Source organism: Lytechinus variegatus, chromosome 3 (assembly GCF_018143015.1).
Source record: "Lytechinus variegatus isolate NC3 chromosome 3, Lvar_3.0, whole genome shotgun sequence".
NCBI lineage: Eukaryota > Metazoa > Echinodermata > Echinoidea > Temnopleuroida > Toxopneustidae > Lytechinus > Lytechinus variegatus.
In genome coordinates this window covers 67,829,367-67,853,718 of record NC_054742.1, presented here as the reverse complement: position 1 = coordinate 67,853,718, position 24,352 = coordinate 67,829,367, and the positions used below count along the sequence as shown (strand labels likewise).

Genomic DNA, 24,352 nt, shown 5'->3' with positions numbered 1-24,352 from the left:
CGTAGTGCAGTCACTATACAAGCCTTGTAAGTGCTAAATTAGCACTTACAATTAACAATGTTTAAGTTTTGTTTATCTTGGTCTCATTTCTTTATTTCTGCGCCAATTTAGTCCATACTTGGTACGAATGATCAATACCACATTGGTGGTGATAAAGATAAGTTCAAAGGTCATTCAGCAGGGGCGTCGATCCATTTTCAGATGGGGGGGGGAAATCATTAATCAACGTTCCAAAGGCGCTCGATCGTACAAAAGACCCACCCACGCACACATAGGCATATATATATATATATGGGTGTGAGGGTGTGTGTGTGTATATATATATCATGACACACAGACACGTATCTCACTAAAAAATTAATGCGAGCGCGAAGCGCGAGCTGATTTTTTTTTAGACAGGAAAAGCGTGCCTGTTTAGGACTGTTTGTAGTAACTCATGAGGAGGATACATCTCACTACACAGATGATACGAGTGCCGAGAGTGTCAAGCTGAAATTTCTTTACATTCTGACCTGAAAGCTTGATATTCTAAGCATTTTTGGTACCAAAGTTTAAGATTGGAATCTAAAAGAAGAATAGATGCAAGCGCGAAGGGCGAGCTGAAAATATTGATATTTCTATCTAAAAAAATGACAGTTTAATGGACGTTCTTGATAAAGAACAAGATATATATCCAACCAAATATTATTGCAAATCGAAGTAGGAGTTTTTTTTAGGCTTAGAACTGAAAACAGGACATTTATATTCACCTATTTAATCATGAAATGCGAACGCGAAGCGCGAGCTGAAAATTTTAAAATTCCAATCTGAAAAGCGGACATTTTGAGCACGATTTTGAATAGAGAACGAGTTGTGTATCTCAATCTCGCTTGCTGAACATTACAATCTTGTTTTTTTGCATAACCGGAACTATTGGGGGGGGGGGCAAAACGATATTTTTGCCCCCCAAATATCTTCATTGGTGGGGCGATCGCCCCCCACTGCCCCCCAGGATCGACGCCTCTGTCATTCAGGGGTCAAAATGTCAAATGATCAAACATGTCCACATTAATTTGTTAAACAAATTTTCGGCATTACTCCTATTTGTTTAAGATCAGTATGCTCGATCTGTAATGAAAATCATAAGATCAGTATGTTCGATCTGTATGAAAATCATAAATCATAAGTCAGAAAAAATTGGAACCAGTGGGATTCGAACCTGCCATCTACTGCTTTCCGGTCAGCGACTCAACCACCAGGCTATTCTGGTTCACGGCTAAGCCACGATGAACTGGAATTCAAATATCCTCGATCCTCTTTTTTCTGAAGAAGTCCACATTAACCTATGTTATATAAATTTCAAATGATAATTTTTCACGTACAGGCATATACTTACATAGCCATCTTCACATCAAAAGGTAATTTGGCATGTTTTATTGATCGCGGAATCAGACGAGACTCATGGTTTGTGAACCACCTTGTTTTGTTAGTGATAATCAAGTGGCACTAATCAACCGACATGAGTTTCAGGTCACATGATCAAGGTCAAATATAATTCGAATTTATAAGATTCAAACAACGCAAAGTCTTTATGAATCGATTTTTGAATTTCGGGCTGTAAACACGAGAGTCTAGAATTTGGAAAAAAGAAGTTGTATGCAACCATGGCAGCGGACATGTGGACCGCTACTGTAAATCATAGCTCGAAAATCTACCCAGATAACATTTAATAGCAATTCTATACCATGAATGTGGTCAATTCAACATTTAATGCAATCCAAAACTATAAACCATGATTACTCTAACTTTATGCACATAACTATTCGAAACTACAATAATAAAATAATGATTGCAGTGAATTTTTATTTAATTTCAAATAGGGCCTACTTTTTGTTTTTCCATAATAGTTCATGACTATTAAAATCGACATTACTACTACCCTAACTGCTTTTCATATTAAATGTTGACAAATACACATTTGACAAAGGCCTTTTCACAATCGAATCTTGAATCATCATTAAAATGATGATTGCTATTGTAATCGTGACTGTGATTAGCGTTCGTGATTCTAATCATGTCCTCGTTTGGTTTCACACGTGCTAAATATTCGTCATTAGCCTTACGATTTTTTTTTTACCGTGTGAAAGGGCGGAAAGGTGATAGTAAAAATGCTTACGGAAGGGATGACCTCCTCTTAAGTCTTGATGATATACAAACTTTATTCATACGAATAATTTTATCAATGACGAAACATCGTTTTCACCGCCCTATCACACGGTAAAAAATAGCAATTTGAATGATGATTCCAGTGATAAATAAGACTAAATAAATGACGAATTCTTAGCACGTGTGAAACCAACTACAATCACAAAGGCTACTGTGGAGGTGAATGCTGTCCTGCTGAGTTCCTACGGGAGTTACCACAAATAGAAACGGAAATTCCAGTAAAGTTTCGCTCAAATTAAGGTACGAATCTTACGTATGAAAGGCTTTACCTCTAAGACATCTTTTTTGAGGCAGAGCTTATCCTTTCAAGCACTTCCGTAGATACATGTAATACAATTGCCATGCACTTATCGTAACGATGCAGTGCTTTTATTAACAAGTCACCAAGGTTTTCGAGTGAGCGTGTGAAAGGTCCGATGATTCTAAATTAAATTGCAATCATCAATACAATGATGATTCAAAATTCACGTGTGAAAAGGTCCTTAGATGAATTAGAATCGTTTCTTTATATCTCGTGAAACACACACAAAGAAATATTTGAATAAGTGATAGATCACTCCTTGTCTTGTAATGCTAGAACCAATTATCAATCAGGATTTTTTTCTTGATGTGGCTTTGAAAATAATAACTTTTAGTGAAAAAACAAACAAACATGGACTACTCAACAATCAAATATCTACTCGATATAAGTATATACATGTATATCATATAATCACCTTCTAATCATGAACATATAAATATGAACGAATGCTGTCTGTTACGATTTTGTTTTCGAATGAAATATGCCTTTGACAAAAATCACATTAAAGGGGAATGGAACCTTGGAATAAGTAGGCTTGTGTTGAAACAGAAAAATTAAAGAATAAGAACAAAGAAACTTTGAGAAAAATCGGACAAATAATGAGAAAGTTATGAGCATTTGGATATCGTAATAACTACTGCTATGTAGATCCTCTCATTGGCGATGCGACAAGGGTGTGTGATGTCACATGTGAACAACTGTCTCTTTGATGGACTGTAAAATACCCTCAAAATGTCTCTTCTGCTTTTTCTTGTGGTGATACAAACTCTTTATCCATGATGTATTCTTTAAAAATCTGTATTATATGCCCTCCTATAGAAAGAACACATGATAGATGTGATAAAAGATGCATTTTAAGTGAAATATATACTAAAGTGATGGGGAGAGTTGTTCACAAGTGACATCACACATCTTTGTCGCATTGCCAATTTGAAGATCTCCATAGCATTAATGATCGCAATATTCAAATGCTCATAACTTTCTCATTATATGTCTGATTTTTCTCAAACTTTCCTTGATCTGTTTCTTTGTTTTTACTGTTTTCATACAAGCTCCCTGTTCCGAAGGTTTCATTCTCTTTTAATTGTAAATAATAATTTTGATTAACCTGCATCACGCGATTCAATATAGCAGCAGTGCTGAATTTGAAAACTACTATAACTCGCACAAGATGTTCAGTGATACTTGGTTACTCTTATGTGCACGTTTTATGAACTACCAATACACTTACAGAGATGTGATGGTAATTCAACAAATATCCCCAACGTGGCCAAAGTTCATTGACCTTACATGACCTTTGACCTTGATGATGTGGCCTGAAACTCGCACAGGATGTTAAGTGAACCTTTATTACTCTTATGTCTACGTTTAATGAGTCACATCCATAAACTTTCAAAGTTATTGATTTGATTTATTTCAATTCTTTTCTTTCCATTTTTCACATACAAGTCAATAATACATAAATACAATTACAAAAATGAACAAAAGTAACGACCTTACATTTGCAAAAATTGGGTAATTATACGAACAAAGTACGATACTTATATCATCATTTTATAAAACTTAACATTTTTAAAAGCATGGGTATTCGTGTGTATGATAACAAAGAAAGGGGTGAAATGAAAAGAGAGACCAGCTTAGAAGCTTGGCTTGTTGGACGCTGATCTCTCGAATATGTAAATAATGTAAATAACGTAATATAATGTGAACTTGGTAAATGATCATTTGAATCAAGGGAACGTAAATAGTAGGAAAATCGCTGAACATATGGAAAATAAATGCATGGTCATGGATGATAACCCCCCCCAAAAAAAAAACAAAAAAAACAGAACAATGGACGGGGGACAAGGTGAAAGAATAAGATGCCAAACAAAACACGATAAGGTAAAGACAAGTGAGCAAAAGGGAGTGGGGAAAAAGGGGTCGGTGGTATCTGTATGATTATCAAGTAATTGAGGTTTGTTGTGAGTAGGGGGCAAGTAGTGATTTTTTAACTTTAAATTTAAATGTACCTATACTTAAGCTCTCTCTCGTATTCAGGGGAAGGGAATTCCAAAATTTAGGGGCAGTAAATATAAAAGTGTTCTGTGTAAATCCTGTACGAGTCCTTGGCAGGTGATACAAATTGATTTGTCTAGTTGGGTAACGGTAAATTTCATTACTGACTCGAAATATGTTGTAAAAAATGGAGGGTAGTCCTTGGTTGTTACACTGATACATGAGAATCGCAAGATTTAATCGATAAATATCGTAAATTTTTAGAATATTGTTGAGTGGAAAAGACCATCTGTATGTCAAAAATAAACGTGACTTATTATCCGCATAGCTTTTTTTGTAAGAGTAATACTTTATTTAACATACATGTATATGTTGCACTGTTTCCCCAGGCGAGTATTCCATAATTCAAGTGGGGGTAAAACTAATGTTGAATATTAAGATTTTAGAATGTTAGGGGGGAATACCCATTTGAGCTTCTTTATTACACCAACATTTCTAGATATTACCTTATATATGTTATTAATTTGATATTTCCATGAAAGTTTGTCATCAATGAATGCACCTAAAAGTTTTGTTGTAGTTTTGTAATAATTTTGTTTTATGATGGTAATTCAACAGATACCCCATTGTGGCCAAAGTTCATTGACCTTTGACCTTGGTCATGTGAACTAAATTGCGCACAGGATGTTCAGTGATACTTGATTACTCTTATGTCCAGGTTTTATTAACTAGACCAACATACTTTAAAAATTATGATGGTAATTCAACAAAAAAAACCAATTTGGCCGAAGTTCATTGACCCAACCTGACCTTTGATCTTGATCATGTGACCTGAAACTTGCACAGGATGTTCAGTGATACTTGATTACTATTATGTCCAAGTTTCATGAATCAGATCCACAAACTTTCAAAGTTATGATGGTAATTCAACAGACACCCCCAATTCTGCCAAAGTTCATTGACCTAAATGACCTTTGACCTTGGTCATGTGACGTAAAACTCATGCAGGATGTTCAGTGATACTTGATTAACCTTATGTCCAAGTTTCATGAACTAGGTCCATATATTTTCTAAGTTATGATGACATTTCAAAAACTTTTAGGTTAAGATTTGATGTTGTCGCCGCCGCCGCCGTCGCCGTCCCGTCGGAAAAGCGGCGCCTATAGTCTCACTCTGCTATGCAGGTGAGACAAAAACCATTAAAATGAGGTATTGCTCATCATCCTGGTGAAAAGGGTTCAAAAGTTAATTTCTCAAGATTGCGTCGACCTGGCGCCTGGCGGCCATCTTGGATTTAATCTGAAGATGACCTTACATTGCAAAATAAATAACATAAAAGGATTCTACACACCCTAAATCCCTTAAAAAAGAGGTTTTATTCATCATCCTGGGGCAAGGGGTTCAGACTATTTTTTGTTCAAGATTTTGAATTTTGAATTTGACCCGAAGATGACCTTATATGGCAAAAATTACAACAAAAATACACACCTCAAAACCCTTAGGAGAGGCATTCCTCATCATTTTCTGGAAAAGGAGTTTAAAAATTATTTATTTTGAAGTTGTACAGCTGGCAGCCATTTTGGATCTATGCAAGTTAGAAAAATGCCCAAAGTTGCCGTTTGGGCAACCAAGCTGAATCTGTTCTAGGACCTCACAAGAACAGGAACAGATAAATTATTTCTAGGTTGGTTTACTGAGCCTATGGGACTGTCGAATCGACTAGATGGTTTTCTGACTCACTGAAAGCGTTCATAGTCTTGACCCCAAAGGATCGTTTCATAAATGTGTAATTGCATGGATTAGTCCTCAAGGGATAGTGTCTGATCACAAAAGCTTAGCCCTTTAAAAGCTTATGGTAAAAGGTCAATAATGTGCATTATACTCTTTTGGTAATGTTCCTAGTTTTATTCACAAATCGCAATTTCAGCACTTAATTAGCAAATTTAGTAATTGAGTATTAGAGAGCTACAGATGAAGATTATATTCTGAAATTTAGAGCAGATTCCATGCTAGAGAAAAGTAAAGAAATATTTTTTTCTTCATCGGCACCCGATCCAAAAAAGGTGTATAATCGGAAAATTTATCCAATAATGCACATTAAAACAAAATATAACCTTCACATCATTGGTGCTTTTCGGCACACACGTTGATTCATTATAAAGTAGTGAATTGAAAGAATGACATGCACATTGGTGAATTTACCAATACTACTGATAGGCTTGAACTCTTCGCAGTGACATTTTAGGAGAAAACGACGAGGTAGACACTAGTGGGACGTCGACACATTCAAGACTTTCTCCTTGCTCAATCAGATGTATTTTGCAGAGATGCCTATTCACCGCCTCTGCCCATATTAACCAACCTCCTGTGGAAATAATGTTGGTTGGACTCCGCCCATCTAGCTTCGTCAGGATATGCCTACCAGTTCCCTTTCTAACATCGTAATAGAAAATGTACTCTTCAGTGTCAGGCCAACGAATAATAAAGTAAAGTCGCTCATCTGCAAATTGAGTGGAAATGATGATACAATATAATGATTTTAATGACGGAGCAATGATTTTCTCATTTCGCTGTTAAAAAAAGAGAACTGAAAATACAAGTATATGAATGTAGTGAAAAAAGCAATTCCACATTCTCAGGCACTTTAAAAAACGCTATGCAAACGATATGAAATCAGAGAGTCAGTGATGTTACCCACTTGTGTATTTCATCATGTATTTTGCATGCAAAATACAATATTTATTTGTTAAAATCATATCGCCATATGTTACAACATTGGTAATTCAACATGTTCAGGGAAGAATTGAACTTTCTTTCCCATTATAACGAGGAGTAAATACAAAAATTTATTTTTCATATGATGAGATACAAAATAAATAGTCATCGATGGGTGGCGACTGTCCTGTATTTGCATACCTGCCATGATGTGTGTTTGTGAAAGAAAGCGAAATTATAAAATTTCTTTAGGACATCAAATTTTACTAAAATTTTCAGCATTTTAGTAGCTTGTTTGATTTTTCTTTTTGTCATTTATTTAGTTGCATACGCATCTTGTTCAGGATCACAAACATTGCCCAGAATATTCGATTTTCTGGACAAAATAAATGAAAGCTCCGACAAAATTTAGCTCGTGAGTCGTGTTCGCACTATTCAAATAGGGCTTATGAGATTATTACATGTTTATGTTTTTTAAAAGATAAAGCTATAGTGACCACCAATTCAAAGGGAAAACATTGGTAAAAAAAATCAGGCCCCCTATTGGCGAAAGCTGGATACGCACCTGTCTATGGTAACATTCACTGACACCCCTCTTTTTCATGATTGATCTACTTGTTTGATTAGACCGAGTTCTTTATTGCAATAAGGAATAAGCAGTTTTGTGTCTCGCCCACTTATGAAAATAACCATAAATATCTTGATTTGCGAGGGTACGCAACAGAATTGTATCGAAATTTCTTTGTGAAATAACTGGGGTCATAAGAGCCTTGCACGTAAACTTTAATGTTGACCTCAAAATGACCTTTGGCCTTTACCATGTGACCTCTGACTGGACCATTATATGCAGGTTTTCTAAGTACATCAACAACCCAAGTTTGGGTGAAAAGTGACTTACTGTTGCGTAGTTGTGTGTCAAATGAGAGCCTTGCATGTTAACTTTAACATTGACCTGAAAATGACCCTACCATGTGACTTCCGATTACAGCATAAAGCGGCAGGTCCCCCAAGTCCACCTACCATCCGAGATTGGTTGAAAAGTGACTTACAGTTGCAGAGTTAGGTGTCATAAGAGAGTCTTGCAGGTAAATTTTAATGTTGACCTGAAAATGGTCTTTGACCTTACCATATGACCCCGGACTGCAGAATACATGCAGGTCCCCTAAGTACCATCTACCATCCAAGTTTGGCTGAAAAGTGACCAATGTTTGCGGAGTTATGTGTCATAATGTTAATGACGGACAAACGATATTTGGATCCCTTAGTCTCGCCTTCACTCTTGTGGGCGAGACAAAAAGGGACAATTCTATTATGAATTCATGAATATGTTATCATCTTATTTATTGATCTAACAAGCCTGATGAGAGCGCGAAATTTGTTGACATTAAGGCTTCAAAAGTAGACAGTGCAAGCACCTTTGTAATTATGAATAGGATGTACGGTTTGACATGTTTTAAACAATAATGCGAGCGCAAATCGCGAGCCGAAATTTGTGATAAACTTTCATAGGATTTAGGGAATAGGATTTTTTTTTCTTTCTCACCCTTTCTTTCTCTGCCAATGATGAGGAGGAGGGGGGGGGGGGGGGTGGTCGGGCCTCTCGGCTCTCCTGGATCCGCCTAGATGTATTAAAGGGGAAGTTCACCCTGAAGAAAACTTTGTTGTAAAAATAGCAGAAAAAATAGTAAAAAATATTGGTGAAGGTTTGAGGAAAATCCGTTAAAGAGTGAGAAAGTTATTAGAGTTCAAAATTTAGGATTTGTGACGTCATAAACGAGCAGCTGCCCCATGTGTTATGTAATATAAAATGTATGAATTTCAAATTTTGTATGGTTCCTTATGACTTAATTTTGTTTTCTTTTCATGATCGGGTGTGAAATGATTTGTCTATTGATATACAAAAGTTACAGTGAAAACCATTTTCAATTTTCTGAGAAAATGACATTTCATAGATTTTTTACCATTCGCTATGTAGGAATGCTGCTCGCATGTGACGTCACAAATCAAATAATTGAAATTCTAATAACTTTTTAATTATTTGATGAATTTTTCTCAAACCTTCGGTAATATTTTTAATTATTTTTTCTGCTATTTTTACAATAAACTTTTTGTCAGGGTGAACTTCCCCTTAACTTGGTTATTCATATTTGTTTTTCTATCTTACCATCTTCATCGAAGCTAAACCCGACGGGCCTGAAGAAATCGCGATTATCAGTAATCAGAGTATATCCATCGTGATTAGATTTCAAATCCCTGCGATATATTGCCCTGCTGCTCATAGAGTACATAAACCTTATAATAAAGAGAGATATGCAATTGAATTAAACTAAACCAATAAAGCACATATAAAGCACATACATGTATATAAATATAAAGGAAACAATGAAAAATCATGCGGGCATGTTTAAATACCATCGCACCAGCCGAGACTAGCACGTTTTCGCTGAACGATGTAGGGGGCTTTCAGCGACTCGGGCGTATGGCCAGCCCTTTTAACATTTTATTCCCATTTCTTCATCTCAAGAATCTATTTGTTTTTATTAAAAGAAATACAATTCCTGATATCGACAATATGTATAAATTTTCAACGAGCTTGCGACACGCACGCGTCGCTGAAAGCCCTGTATGTAGCTGAAAGAAAAACTCGTACTAGGCATTTCTATAGGATAAAGGGAAGCGAGCGAAACGAGCGAGATTTAAAAATCATATTTTCATGAGAATTTAACTTTGAGATATTTTTTCATATTACATGTATATTCAGTAAATAAAATCATATCCTACACTTTTCCTTTGCTTTTCTTTCCTTCTTTTTTTTCTTGGTTGTAGAACTTTTTGGGACCACGTCCCAACCCTTCCATTATATACGGCAGTGTTATGCAGTTGGGGTCCGTCTGGAGCCTCCGGAACTTATTGATATCAAAACCATTTAAAGCTTGCAGATTGCCGCTATTTTTGATCAAAATCGCGGGTATGTACAGAATATAGCTTTTAAGCAACACATTAATTCAACCCAGTTGAACCAAATATTTTTACTCTTTGAGGGGGCAAAACATAGCAATGTGAGAAAATTTGTAAAAATTCGCCAGCGAGCAAAGCGAGCTGGAAAAATGCCTATATTGAAATAAAATTTTAATTATGTGATAGGTATCTATTATATTCAACAAATTACACATTTCATTGTTTCCATTCATTTCATTATACGTTGTCTCCTATATTTTCTTTTATTTCCTCTTGGGTGTGGAACCAAGACCCCCCCGCCTGTACGCCAGTGATTGAACGTGAAGCTTAATGTAGGAAGGGTCCCGAAAGGGGGGCGTTATAGAGCAATTTTTGTAGCTTATTTGCATAAAATTTAGCAAGCGAATATTACAATGTTGTATGTAGTCCATTTTTATTCCCGCTCATTTTATATCGTCGGCAGCCCGGTCATGTTATTAAGGTTTTTTTCTTGCCCCTTTTCTTTGTTTTCCAATTTAGCTTTTGACTAATTCCATTCTACCTTCATTTCCCGCTATTGTTTGCCATTTGGCATCTTTTAATTTATTTCCCATCATACTACTGCATTACATAGGCCTATTTCGGGATGATTTGTTTTTTCTTAAATGTTCTTTCGTTCCTTTCCCCGCTTTCCTTCATTTTCCATTTAAAACATTTTTCTTCTTCGTTTTCTTTTCACTTTTCCCTTTCCTTTTCACCTTCCCCCTTCCTTTCCCTTTCTTTCTCTCTTCCTTTTCTTTTTATTCCCGTTTTTTTTTAATTTTTCCGGTGAAATCCGCCAGGGGGCAGCTTCCCCCCCTGCCCCCCCCGCCTGTTACGCCAATGCCTTTTGGGCACCGTGTATATGGCACCCTGATCTGCTGATTCGCCTGTCGTTTTTCCCCTCCAAGGATTAAATCATTTTCCTTAAAATTAACATACTTGGCGAAACATCGACTTCCGATAGTCACATTCCGGACCAAACATAAGTATGCTCGATACAGACACATCGTGTTCTTCAGAATATGATATTCAATGATTTATGTATTTATTTATTCATTTATTTTTCAATTATCAAAATATATTCAAACAGGATAACAATATCAGGACACCGTTTTTCACCTTGGTCCTATAGAAAAGACATTATATGTCCACAAAAATTTTTCTTTTAAAAGACTAAGTAACATTAATGTAAACCAAGACTGCATCTTACGTAGATAAAAAAATACATCGTAAATGAAATAGACAGCGTTACGTTGCTATTGTTCAAATCGCTTGCCATTGCCTTTTGAAGGCAGGAAAAGGTTTTTGCGTACGAAATAACGCAATTACTCAGGCATAATTTGTTGCTTGGCTTGCGCTTGCAAGCAATTGCAAATTTTTATGCATCTGACCCAATATTTATATTGTCAAGTCGATACTTGATCTCTCCGCCCAAATCTAATTTAACAGTACACTTGACAAAAAACGAAAACGTATGAATCTTGCCAAGTTAACTTGAATGAAACAATGGTAAATGTTAAACGCAATTTATCCAACAAATGAAGATTAATTTGCCAATTATTTTCAATGTATTGACTAGCTTACCCTCTTTTTTGGTCTATCGCAAATCGCCACATTTTTTTGGGAAAGTGGTGGATATCGATCTCATCATGTGATATTGGGTCGGAATGACGTACTGGCAATCGGATCCTTCTTAGTTCTTTCATAGAAGCCCATAATAGTGAATGATCGCCATAGTAAATTTCTATACCGATGAATAATGCTGAAAATGATTATTAGCATAGGCAGATATTAGAAATGTGGTCACTAAATATTATTGTATCGCCAAAATAATCCATTATCAATAATAAGACTTAGAAATATCACTGTATTAGAGGGGCAGATGAGGATTTCATCAATGTGGGGGAGGGGGCAGTAAATTTTCACATTTTGTCTTGTCTTCTCTTCTATAATTGGCTGACCAATGGTTGGATTGTTTCTCTCATGTGGACGCATTACATAGGCTGATCCTACTAGCACTGACATGATTCCAGTCGAACTTGACACTTTCATAATTAAAAGTAAAGTCCACCCATGAGAAATGTTGATTTTAAAAATAGAGAAAAATCAAACTTGCATAATGCTGAAAATTTCATCAAAATCGGATGTAAAATAAGAAAGTTATGGCATTTTAAAGTTTTGCTTATTTTTCACAAAACGGTGATATGCACAACTCAGTGACATGCAAATTAGTCAGTCAATGATGTCCGTCACTCACTATTTCTCTTGTTTTTATTTACAAATTTGACAATGAGGATTAACTTGACTGAACCATACAGTATTAAACAATGCTAATTCCACATATTCAGGGAGGAATTAATCACTGTTTCACTCGACAATGAGAAGAAAATTAGAATATTTCATGTTTCATATAATAAAATACAAAAGAAATAGCGAGTGGATGACGTCATCAGTCTCCTCTTTGCATACCAACCCGGACAATGCCGGATGTGCATATCACTGTTTACATGTAAGTGAAACTTTAAAATGTCATAACTTTTTATGTTAGATCCAATTTGAATAAAATTTCAGTGTTATGCTTGTTGGATTTTTCTCTTTTTATTCAAATCAAAATTTTGTTGGGATGGACTTATCCTTTAATATGCTCGATTGTCTGGGGGAAGTACTCAGCGTATGACACTTCTTCAGAAAACGTCCATTTCATACCGGAATAACCTCAAACAGGAATTCCGGTCAAGGGCAATCGAAATTTGTTGACGCTCGAACGGAATACAAAGAGCAGTAAAATGAAAAACTCTTCATAAATCTTACTGCAACATTCAACTTCTTAAAAAAAAATCGATGAAAAGAACAGCTAAAGTTTTTCGAACAAATTAAAAGTATTTGATGACTATTTTCAACAAAAGAATGCAAGACTGGATACGAGATGAGAATAACGGTACCAAGTTGTTACATCTGCCCGGTGTGTATGCATGTGGGGGAAAATGCAATTTAATCTCCGACAGTAAGAAGTTTTTGTAAGTAAGAAAATCCCCAAATAGTGATTGAGGGTTCTTGGATTAGCAAGTAAGAAATATAAGAAGAGGGGGCTAGAATACACTCTAAAACAAGGTGTACCCAATAATGGGTAAAATGGGAACATGTATGTTTGTTGGGTAAAAAGATACCAAATATCTAGAAAATTGTACGCAATGTTACGTTGAAATTTCCCCTTCAAACATGCATTTTGCCCAATGTTGAGGGAAAAATTACACAGCAAACATACATGTCCCCTTTCTACCCAATAATATGTATATTTTTACTCTCTGTTTTTAGAGTGTAGCTAGATCTCAAATAAAAATTGCGAAGTTGATCTTACATTACACGAACAAAGGTATGTCGTTGTAGAATATTCATCATGTCCATGTAGAATATTCGATATCGAAAGAAAGAAAGTGCCTGTTCATGGGCACTACAGCACTGGCGGATCCAAGGGGCCGAGGGGCATGCCCCCCCGCCCCCTATTGGCCGAGCCCCCCCCAACGAAAAATGGAAAGAAATAAAAAAGAAGGGAAATAAGAGGAAAAAAGGAGATGAGGGAGACGAGTAAATAAAAAAAAGGTGAAAGGAATACTTTGAAATGTTTGATTTACAAATGGATTAAAATAAATATTTTGTAAAGTGACCGCTTTATGGTCTGAATATCAACATTTTCAGCTCGCGCTGTGCGCTCGAATTGATTTACTAATTTCCTTATCTTCGCGTTTTCCATAAATTTCTCAAAATATCCCTCGTCGGGTCTGTCAAAACGTAGGCCTGTCAGCTAGCGCTGCGCACTCGCATTTTGATTGGTGATATGTATAACCTCTAATAATAACAAACGGTTTAAATAACAATTTTCATGACGACTTATCAAATACTACGGCTCGCGATTTGCAATCGCATTAATGGTTTGATATATATCAAACCATGCATCCTATTCATAATTACAAAAGCGCTTAATATGTCCAGTTTTGAGGCCTTGATATCAACAAATTTCAAACTCTCATTAGGCTTATTAGGTTAATAAGAAAATGACATTTTCAATCATTCTTAAAAACTAAATTGTCCACTTTTCAGAATGAAATATCGACAAGCTTCATCTCGCGCTGGAAGAAAAATAGGAAGATAGTCCTCATTTTTATGACAAAATGTCCTTTCAATATCCCAGTCCTGGATCAAAATAATAAAAAAAATATCAGGTAGCGCTTCGTGCTTGCATCATTTAAGTGCGATCCGCATCCACTTCACAGTTTTCCTAAACAGTGCTTGAAATGGTGCTTAAATGGATCGTTTTTTTCAGATCGGAATGTAAAATAGTGTTAGCTCGCGCTTTGCGCTCGCATCATGGATTTTCATGATCAAACATTGTGTATTCAGAATGCCCAGATTCTAGGTCTGAATCTAAAACACATGCACGCATGTTTATTGAGATACGCAGCTTGGTCTCTTTTCTTTTTTTAATTTAAAATGTGCTTAAGCCATCCTGTTTCTGATCAGAATATCACAAATTTTCTTCTAGCGCTTTGCGCTCACATTATGTATGTAGGACAATACCCAAATGCCCTGTATTCATGATTTACAAAGCATGAATAAAAGTGGCCCGTTTTCAGATCAAAATCTCATTTTTTCCGCTCGCGCCAAAAAAATTGGTTAGTTATATACCTATTTGATTGTTGAAATATGTATTGTCTTCATGGCTAACTTCAAACAGTCCTTAACTGGTCCCTTTTCGATTAGACTAGAATGTGTATTAAAACTTTTTGCTCGTGCTTCTCGCTCGCAGTAAATAATTAGTTGTCATGTAGCATCTTGTTCATGATCACAAATATTGCCAATAATGTTTAATTTCAAGGACAAAATACATGAAAAAAAAATCAGTTAAGCTCGTGTTCTCACTCTTCAAATAGGGGTTATACACTCTAAAAAATGAAGTGCTAATTCAGCTCTTAAAGAGCATGTATAGTGACTGCACTTCGGAGTGGTGATTTGTCTAGTTCAAATTTGAACGAGAAAAATCAGCACTCCCAAGTGCAGTCACTATACACGCTCTTTAAGAGCTGAATTAGCACTTCATTTTTTAGAGTGTAAGATTAAATATTCATGTTGTTTTAAAAGAACCGTGATTGTTATGACTACCCCATTCAAAGAAACTAACAAAAATAATTTTGAGCGGCTGATCGGGGAAAATTGTCAGAAGCTGGATCCGCCCCTGCTACAGAAATGATTACAACAGAGACGAAGATGACTATTATGGGCGTCAATCCGAATTTGAGTTGGAGGGAAGGGAGGTGGGGGCATAATACATTGTCGCCTTTCTAGCTACTTGAAAAAGCTACATTACATAGTCATAACACCCCTCTCTAGATATGCACTTTCAAGCTGTTTATATTTTTTATTTTTATTTTATTGGTGACGGGCATGGTGGTTGTGTCATTGAGATAATCGAGGTTTGTGGTAAAGTTTGACCTCCAAGTTTAATCGATATAGAAGAAGAAGAAATAAGGAAAGAGAGATAGAGTAACATCGAGAGAGATGAGAGAGCGAGGGGGGGGGGGGGCAAAGGAAATGGTTGACTTCAACCCCTTGCGTACTTGCTTCTCCCCTCATAATCAAGAGTCATGAAAAACGAATTAATCAATGCCCTTTAAACATGGTTTAAACTGTCTCCTAAACGATTGAAAACTGTTACAAACGATCGAGGAAACAAAAGAGCAATAACACTCTTGGGCTGTGTCGCCCAGGATCTACCAGGCACGAATATTCAATGAAGAAAATAAAATCGCCCACTACAATACGTACATTGATTATTGTTAAAAATATCAATCGAAGTATTCATTCCTGTTGCCATTCTTATACCGAAGTCGTATTTGCCAGAGGGTGTGTCATGAGCATAAAATATCGCACCGTCCTCCTCATCGAATACGGACCCATCAATTTCTTCGTCGTCGGTAGTATATAAAGCTGAAAACGAGAAATCTGACACGTTGGCGAGCAAAACTTGTTTTTCGTCATTTGTTATGATCAGAAGTTGAGCTAGGATATCTGTTATTGAAAATAAGCAATGAACGAATTGCATGAGTCAGTATCTTACCTCATCGCAAAACAAAACTAAATTTATTTACAATAATATTAAGTGATACACTAATTTCCACACTGACTAAAAAGTAATAATCAGAACGTTCGGCGAAGAAATGGCGGTAACCATAATTCCCGTAATTTTCTTCACTCTTTCACCCCTATCTCTCTCTCTCATGTAATTCTAGGAGATGCTGAATTAATAAAAACAATTGTTATGTTACTTTGCTAGAACCATCTAGAACCGTCCTTAACAAAATAAGGCCGTCCTAAACCACACAGAGCCTTTCTTTACCACCTAAAGCCGTCTCGAGAGCAACTTAACAATCTAGAACCCTCCAAAAAGCAACTAAAACCATTTATAATTGTCCCTCAAAATCTATACTCGTCCTAATCCATCCAAAACGTCCCAAACCAGTCTTGAACCCTTAACTATCTAGATTCGTCCCCATCCAATCTATAACCATATCGCTATTAACACACATAGCTCCATGCTAAAACCGTCCAACGTTCAAGTCGTGGAGCGTTTATAGGTACATATATTCTAAAATGTATAAGTATTATTTCTCGGCCAGTTACGCTCAGCGCAACTTCTATTAAAGGAAGAAAAAACTTACCGCACGTTTCCCCGTCGAAACCAAGCTTGCAATGGCAGTGGAATGACCCTGTGTTATCTTCCAGGCAAGACCCTCTATTCCGACAGGGGTTGTTCAAACAAGCATTACCTATTTAAAAAAAAACACACACACATACCAAAAAAGTATAACAGAATGTTCGAGTATACAAACAAGTTTGGGCTGTCTGCCAACATGAACAATTGTTATTGTTCCAAGGACTACATATTTGTTCAGGATTCCTTTGATTTTGCTCTAACAGCAGACCTATTTCTCGTTATGATGGTTTGTGTTATGTCAGTATTTGAGTACAAAATTTAGTTCCCGTGGCTGTTAAAACTGCATGCTTTATGCTTTTTTGTTCTATGGCAATAGTTTCCAACTTATTAGTCTACCCGAACAAATAATGATTTAAATAAAAAGAGAAAAATCCAACATAACACTGAATATTTCATCAAAATCGGATGTAAAATAAGAAAGTTGTAACATTTTAAACTTTCGCTTAATTTCACAAAACAGTTATATGCACATCCTGGTTGGTATGCAAATGATGAGACTGATGACGTCACCCACTCACTATTTATTTTGTATTTAATTATATGAAATATGAAATACTCTAATTTTCTCCCCATTGTCAAGTGAAACCGTGATCAATTCCTCCCTGAACATGTGGAATTAGCATTGTTTAATACTATATGATTCAGTCAAGTCGATCCCTATATGGTCAAATCTATAAAAAATGAAATATTGTATAATTCAAACGATAAAAAACAAACGAAATAGTGAGTGATAGACATCACTGACTGACTAATTTGCATGTCACAGAATTGTGCACATCATTGTTTTGTGAAAAATAAGTGAAACTTTAAAATGCCATAACTTTCTTATTTTACATCCGATTTTGATGAAATCTTCTGCGTTTTGCTAGTTTGATTGTTATCTATTTATTAAAATCAACATTTTTCTTGGGTGGACTTGAAATTTAAACATAAAATAATGAAGAAATTCTACTACTAATAATAATGATAACGATATTTATAATGATGAAAATAATAATCATGATAATATCAATAATGGTAATGATAATGTAACAATGATAATAAGAAGAATAAACATACTTGTATGGCAGTCGACAAGATGACTGACGATGGCTGTATCTTTAGAATTGTTCGATCTCCTTGCTAAGCTCCTGACAATTGACCCGTCTTTATACAAAGCTGAAGGGCAGGACAGTTCTTGGTCGCATGAAAGTTCAGTGCATATTCCTAGAGATTCACCAGCAATGAAAAGAGATCCGTATGCACGGCCCTTAGAAACTAATTTGACTGTTATCATGACCGTAAGAATATAAATCCAAATAATCTCTAAATTTCCCACATTGAATCTAAGACAGAATTTAGGTTATTTTTAGAACTTAATTGTGTGAAGGTGTTTTATCATTTCTCCCCGATTTCGATTTATAATCTCTTTTCAATCACACAAAACAGTCCGCATAACATGTGAAATTCAATTATTAATCAAGCCATGCGCACATTTAACAAAATGAATTGAATAGTACACAAATATTCAATGTTTATAAATGCGACCGTTTTGAATATTGCATGAGCGTGCAAGTTGAATAGACTACAACGACTTGCGCCGAATGTAATATTCGACCGGTCGCACGAATGATAAAGCATTGAATATTTTGATTTATACAACACACGATTTTAGACATTGCAAAGCTTTTCACAATGATTCATATCAATTTAGTATCATTTAACAGTACTTCATATCCTTGTATATATACTTTCTAGGTTAATCCACTCTCGATGTTTCTCTAGGTTATATCGGTAATACGCAATGTTTAAGTCACATAATCATGACTTACGCGCATTACATTCAGAATCTCAGCCGAGAGTTCTTGTATCGATACTGGGCGTATGAACTTTGGACGTACGGATATAGGACGTACGAATATAGGACGTATGAAAATAGGACATATGAATGGAGGACGTATGAATGTAGGACGTATGAAAATAGGACATATCAATGGAGGACGTATGAATGTAGGACGTATGAAAATAGGACATATGAATGCAGGACGTACGAGTGTAGGACGTATGAAAATAGGACATATGAATGGAGGACGTATGAATGTAGGACGTATGAAAATAGGACATATGAATGCAGGACGTATGAATGTAGGACGTATGGAAATAGGACATATGAATGCAGGACATATGAATGTAGGACGTATAAAAATAGGATATATGAATGCACTGTGTAAGAAAGCCGGACGTATGGAAGTAGGATTTATGAATGCAGGACTATACATGCATATGTACGCGAGAAGAGGTCAAGTTAGTCCGCAGGGCACAGGTCCTATAATTATGACACTTTAATCAACGAATGGGTCTCTAGAGAAGTCTTACATAATTTCTAACTTGATGTGTCAACTTGAGTCATATCATACTTAATTCACAATCGTCTCTTGCAGTTTTCAAACTCTGACCGCTGCAGCATTATTCGATACACCACGGAACTGCGCATGCAAACTAAGGCCATTTTTTTTTCATTCTACATTAAGGCCTGGTCACACCGCCCGAGCGTTGTTGGAGCGGTCGTGGAGCGGTAGGGAGAGAGGGTCGAATTTCGCTCACAAATTGGGGAAAAAATCGATAACAAAAATCGAAAAAAAAAAATCGAAAAAAAAATCGAAATCGAAAATGGTGAACGATAGCGAGCGGTGATGAGTTTTTCTCTCCGCTCCACGACCGCTCCAACGGGCGGTGTGTGACCAGGCCTTTAGCGGTCAGATTCTGTCCTAGCGCGTCGGTTTTTTTTTTGGGGGGGGGGGGGTCTTAACAGAGGAAATACATGTAGGCAAGATGTCGAAATGTCTAATTTATCTATATCTCGTATGCATTTAACTGAAAATTAATATTGTGATAAATTATACCAGGCTATATACAGTATATTCGTCCGAGGTTGGACTTGCAATTGCTATTAAAACAATATATTGCAGGTGAAACCAAGGATGAATAATTCCCTTTTTTTTTTACTTTCGGAAGAAACACATGGTACATTAATTTTTTATCCTTCTCATAAAAATACTGTTAGACAATAGACAGATCTCGGTAATCATCTTGACCAAAATGTTTATAGATCACAAACTGCGCTTGCATAGGCTGCATAGTGCGCTGACTGAACGTTTTGCCACCATGCTCAGCGCGCGGATTCTGATGGTGTCAGTGGGCCAATGCACCAGGGGACTTGCCCGGTAGAGACAGCTTATCGGTCGGCACGTCCGAGAGATTGCATGATCTTCAACGCCAATGATGGAATAGCACACTATCCACCATTCACGTCATCGAATAGCAATTTTTCTTCATGGGCGTTTTGTTTCAACATCATAATATCTCCGGTCACTTAACCGGTCACTATTAAAAAGGATTTAATTTATGTAGGGTTAAAGTAAACATTATACTTTCTAAATTAATCCACTCTCGATGTTTCTCTAGGTTACATCGGTAATACGCAATGTTTAAGTCACATAATCATGCAGGCGAGAACGCAGGATATTTGAAAGGGGGGGTTTTCAAGCTGATTTTTTGATTTTTTTTTTAAATCTCCCGCCCAGTCTCTAAAAAGTGATGAGCGGGGGGGGGGGGGGGGGAAGGTGATGGTTTTTTTTCTTTTTTTTTCAGCGCTGCAAATAAGACAATAACATTTAAGTGGGGATGGGGTATATGTAACAGTGCGGTCATGACCCGCGAGCGAGCAGAAATGTTCTCGTTTTTGCGTTGAAAACATAACCTTTTTGTCAATAGTTTGTTGGTATCATAGTCGATGCTACATGTCCTTCGGATCGTAGCACTCATGATATGGCCTTGATCAGAACACTAGAAACTTGAGAAATGTCATGAATAATTACGAGCGAGCGGAGCGAGCGAGCCGAAATGTTTGCGTTTTTCCGTCAAAACATACAATTCTTCTCAATAGCTTGTTGGTAATGATTACATATTAGTTGATGATACATGTCCTTCTGCTCGTAAGTCTCATGATATGGCCTTCATCAAGAGACTAGAAACTTAAGAAATTTCATAAATGATTACGAGCAAACGGAGTGAGCGAGCCGAAATTTTCGCGTTTTCCTGTCAAAACATACATTTCTTGTCAATAGTTTTGTTAATCATGTATTAGTCGATGCTACATGTCCTTCTATTCGTAACACTCATAATACGGCCTTGAACAGGAGACTAGATACTTATGGAATTTCATAAATTATTACGAGCGAGCGGAGCGAGCTAACCGACATTTTAGCGTTTTCCGTCATTTTGGTTTTCATATTGGTAAAACATATTTTGTAAGAAAACGTATGTCTTTGTCTTGGTTCACTTGTATTCATGGGTGTCGATCGGTATTCTTGGTTGGGGGGGGGGATGATTGACACAAATGTTCTTGTGGATGGGGATCTTTCAAAATTACCCCCACTAAAATCACAAGTTAGGACAATTGGGAGTGGTTGATATGCATGGTGTTCTTGGAAATTCCTTCATTGTTGTAGTGTACTATACTTGTATATATTTTTTTTAAAATTCAATTTGTGTTACGATCCATTTTTCAGATTGGGGGGGGGGGGGGGTTGTGAATCAACGTTCCAAAGGCGCTCGATCACAATATATATATATATAACTCATGAGAAAGAGACACATATCTCACCTTCACCAACAATGCGAGCGCGAAGCGCGAGCTAAATTTTTTAAGTATGTCATGAAAACAGGAAAAATGTACCTGTTTAGGTTTGTTTGTAGTAACTCATGAGGAGGGTCGATACATGTATCTCACTAGAGAGCGAGCTGAAATTTCTTTATATTCTGACCTGAAAGCTTGATATTCTAAGCATTTTTTGTACCAATGATTAAGATGGGTATCTAGAAGAACAATAGATGCGAGCGCGAGCTGAAAATTTTGATATTTTGATCTGGAAAAAAGGACACTTTAATGGAAGATATATATCCAACAAACGATTATTGCAAAATCAAAGTTCTTTTGAGGTTTAGAATTGAAAACGGGACATTATATTCACCTATATAATCATGAAAAGCATGGGTTTTTCGTACATGATGCGAGCGCGAGCTGAAAATTTTATATTCCATTCTGAAAAGCAGACATTTTGAGCACGATCTTAAATCAAAATCGAGTTGGCATCTCAATCTCGCTTGCTGATTTCAGTGTAGCATTACAATCTTATTTTATTTTTTACTTTTTGCACATGCGGAATTATTGGGGGGGGGGCAAAACGATATATTTGCCCCCCAATATTTTCATTGGTGGGGCGATAGCCCCCTACCCGCCCCCAACCCAGGATCGACGCCTCTGTGTATACAACTTCTCTCTTAAATCTAACCTGACTGGCAATATCTTTATTCTTCTTAATGCATGATGATAAAATGCAGATTCGGACAATTAAGACTAGCACAAATTACAACCTGTGTGGCTTCTCGTGCGCCATCGGGCTTACCGTCATTCCTTTATTTATCTTGCCACCCTTTTACTCCCGTTATTTTTCCACCTTTTGAGTTAATGATTTATTTAAATTAATTTATTCACCTCTGGTGGGACGGAACACCTATCAAAAAAAGTTGATTTTCGTTGGAGTCCTTTTATGTCATGTGTTAAAAAATATCAGATACATAAACATTTCATTCTTTTTCATCTTGAACCTCCACCCATCTGTTTAATAGTCCTGAAAAAGAATGTTTTTATTTAATAACAATATACACAAATTGCGAGGGAAACAAACTGATTGATGGCATACTATAATCATCATGATCAAACTTTTCATTTTTTCATCATCATTATTATAATTTTCTACCCTAAATTATTGGGGGGGGGGGGGATGATAATATAGGCCATCCCCCCACTTGAAATATTGGGGGGAATATATCCCCCCGTGATCGACACCCATGCTTGTATTCATAAGTATACATCATGATAATCATGTATGGCCTTGTTAATGGCGATACCGTGATCATGTCGGCGACATGCGGAAATAAAATGTATAATAAATGGAGCGAGCGAAGCGAGCGGAAATTTTTTCTGTGTTTTTCGTCGGAAACATGAGATTCTGTCCTTACAATTTCTTGCGTCATACATTATTATGTAGGGGTACCGTGCGTCTACCAGACCGACCTCTGGGGAGACAAGCAAAAAAAAAAGGGGGTTTGAACCCCCTAACCCCCCTTGCGTACGCGCCTGTAATCATAGCTTACGCGCATTTAGAATCTCAGAGAAAGTTCTTGTTTCGATATTGGGCGTATGAACTTAGGACGTACGAACTGGGCGCCATAACTGGGCGTTGTGGCGTGCGCCTGTAATCCAAGTTACGTGGGGATGTTACAAATTGATGCAGAGGTTCGAACCCTGGTCACGTCTTTCGGATGGTAACGTTAAAGGTCGGTCCCAGACGTAAATAATCAAATCTGACTAATACACGTCTGACAAAACTCAAATTCACACACACACACACCCACACACACACACATTTTCTTACCTAGATGAAAAATGCTCCGAACAGCTACCACCATCGCAAGAGACTAGTGTTGAGAAGGAGAATGAAAGTAAAGCTACATGTAGTATGCCTAAATTCAAAGAGACCTTTACTTCACAAAATAAGGAGAAACCAAGATTCGAAGTTCGGAGCTCACTCATGCATTACAATTTGTTCACTGTGGAATCTCAATGAAACGGTCCACAAAAAACGTCTTTCAAAAACGAAGAAGAATTCCTCTTTTGAATATTAATAAAGCAATATTTTATTTTTTGCTTCTTGAAGACAAAATAACTATTTGGGCTATTTACACAGAACCTTTCCACGCGACTGATTGTTCGTTTTGGGTTGGCTTGTCACGTAGAGTTTTTGTTCCATATACAAACAAATTATTTTAATTTACCAAACTGGATGTTAGCAGTTACTGTACCATATTGCTCTTACTTTGAACCAACAATCATTCGAGAGTAGTAGTGTTATGTTGGTCGTTGTTCTTATTCAGAGCAAGACAGCAAGTCCTATTTGGATAATTTCGCATTACTTTATTTTTCTGGTAATAGTACTAAAAGTAATATATAGTATTTCTCACCAATCGGCACATCATCATGGTGAACCAACCAGAAACCCTTCAAGAATTCCGGCCTTGATGACAATCACTGCTCGTTGCAAATGGTAAAACACAATTTCTTCTCCCGAAGGTCTTTCATCTAGGAGACAAATACAAAAAGGATCTATTATGATCTCGTAACAGTGCAATCAAGCGCATTGATTTATATTTTATGGCGTATCTCTGCCTTCAATAAATTAAAACAAAACATCAAATGACGTGAGGGAGGTGTTCCTGCGGGGAAAAAGCAAAATAAAAGCTGTCAGTTCTTTGCTGGTACTATTTCGAAAAGCCTTTGGTTT

General features: G+C 36.6%; 1 protein-coding gene across 2 annotated transcripts; it reads right to left on the bottom strand.

Annotated features, from left to right (window-relative positions):
* Nucleotides 1-5,669: 5,669 nt before the first annotated feature.
* LOC121411756 lies at nt 5,670-24,146 on the bottom strand. Of its 2 annotated transcripts, XM_041604602.1 has the most exons (7): nt 24,033-24,146; nt 23,447-23,489; nt 18,027-18,173; nt 16,912-17,019; nt 16,019-16,261; nt 9,384-9,511; nt 5,670-7,004 (listed from the first exon to the last, which is right to left on the bottom strand). In XM_041604602.1, exons 1-6 carry the CDS (start codon nt 24,048-24,050, stop codon nt 9,495-9,497), a joined length of 576 nt encoding a protein of 191 aa, XP_041460536.1. In that variant the 5' UTR covers nt 24,051-24,146; the 3' UTR covers nt 5,670-7,004; nt 9,384-9,494. The 2 variants fall into 2 exon arrangements, with proteins under 2 accessions (XP_041460536.1, XP_041460535.1); XM_041604601.1 differs by lacking the exons at nt 5,670-7,004; nt 9,384-9,511 and having other exon boundaries at nt 15,482-16,261.
* Between the last annotated feature and the right edge of the window lie 206 nt (nt 24,147-24,352).

What these genes read in the sequence shown, in the direction of transcription:
- LOC121411756 (XM_041604601.1), bottom strand. An exon ending in TCGGAGCATTTTTCATCTAG is followed by an intron (nt 18,174 to 23,446) that starts GTAAGAAAATGT and finishes GTGAATCTCTAG; the next exon opens with GAATATGCACTGAACTTTCA. An exon ending in TTTCGACGGGGAAACGTGCG is followed by an intron (nt 16,262 to 16,911) that starts GTAAGTTTTTTC and finishes TTTCAATAACAG; the next exon opens with ATATCCTAGCTCAACTTCTG.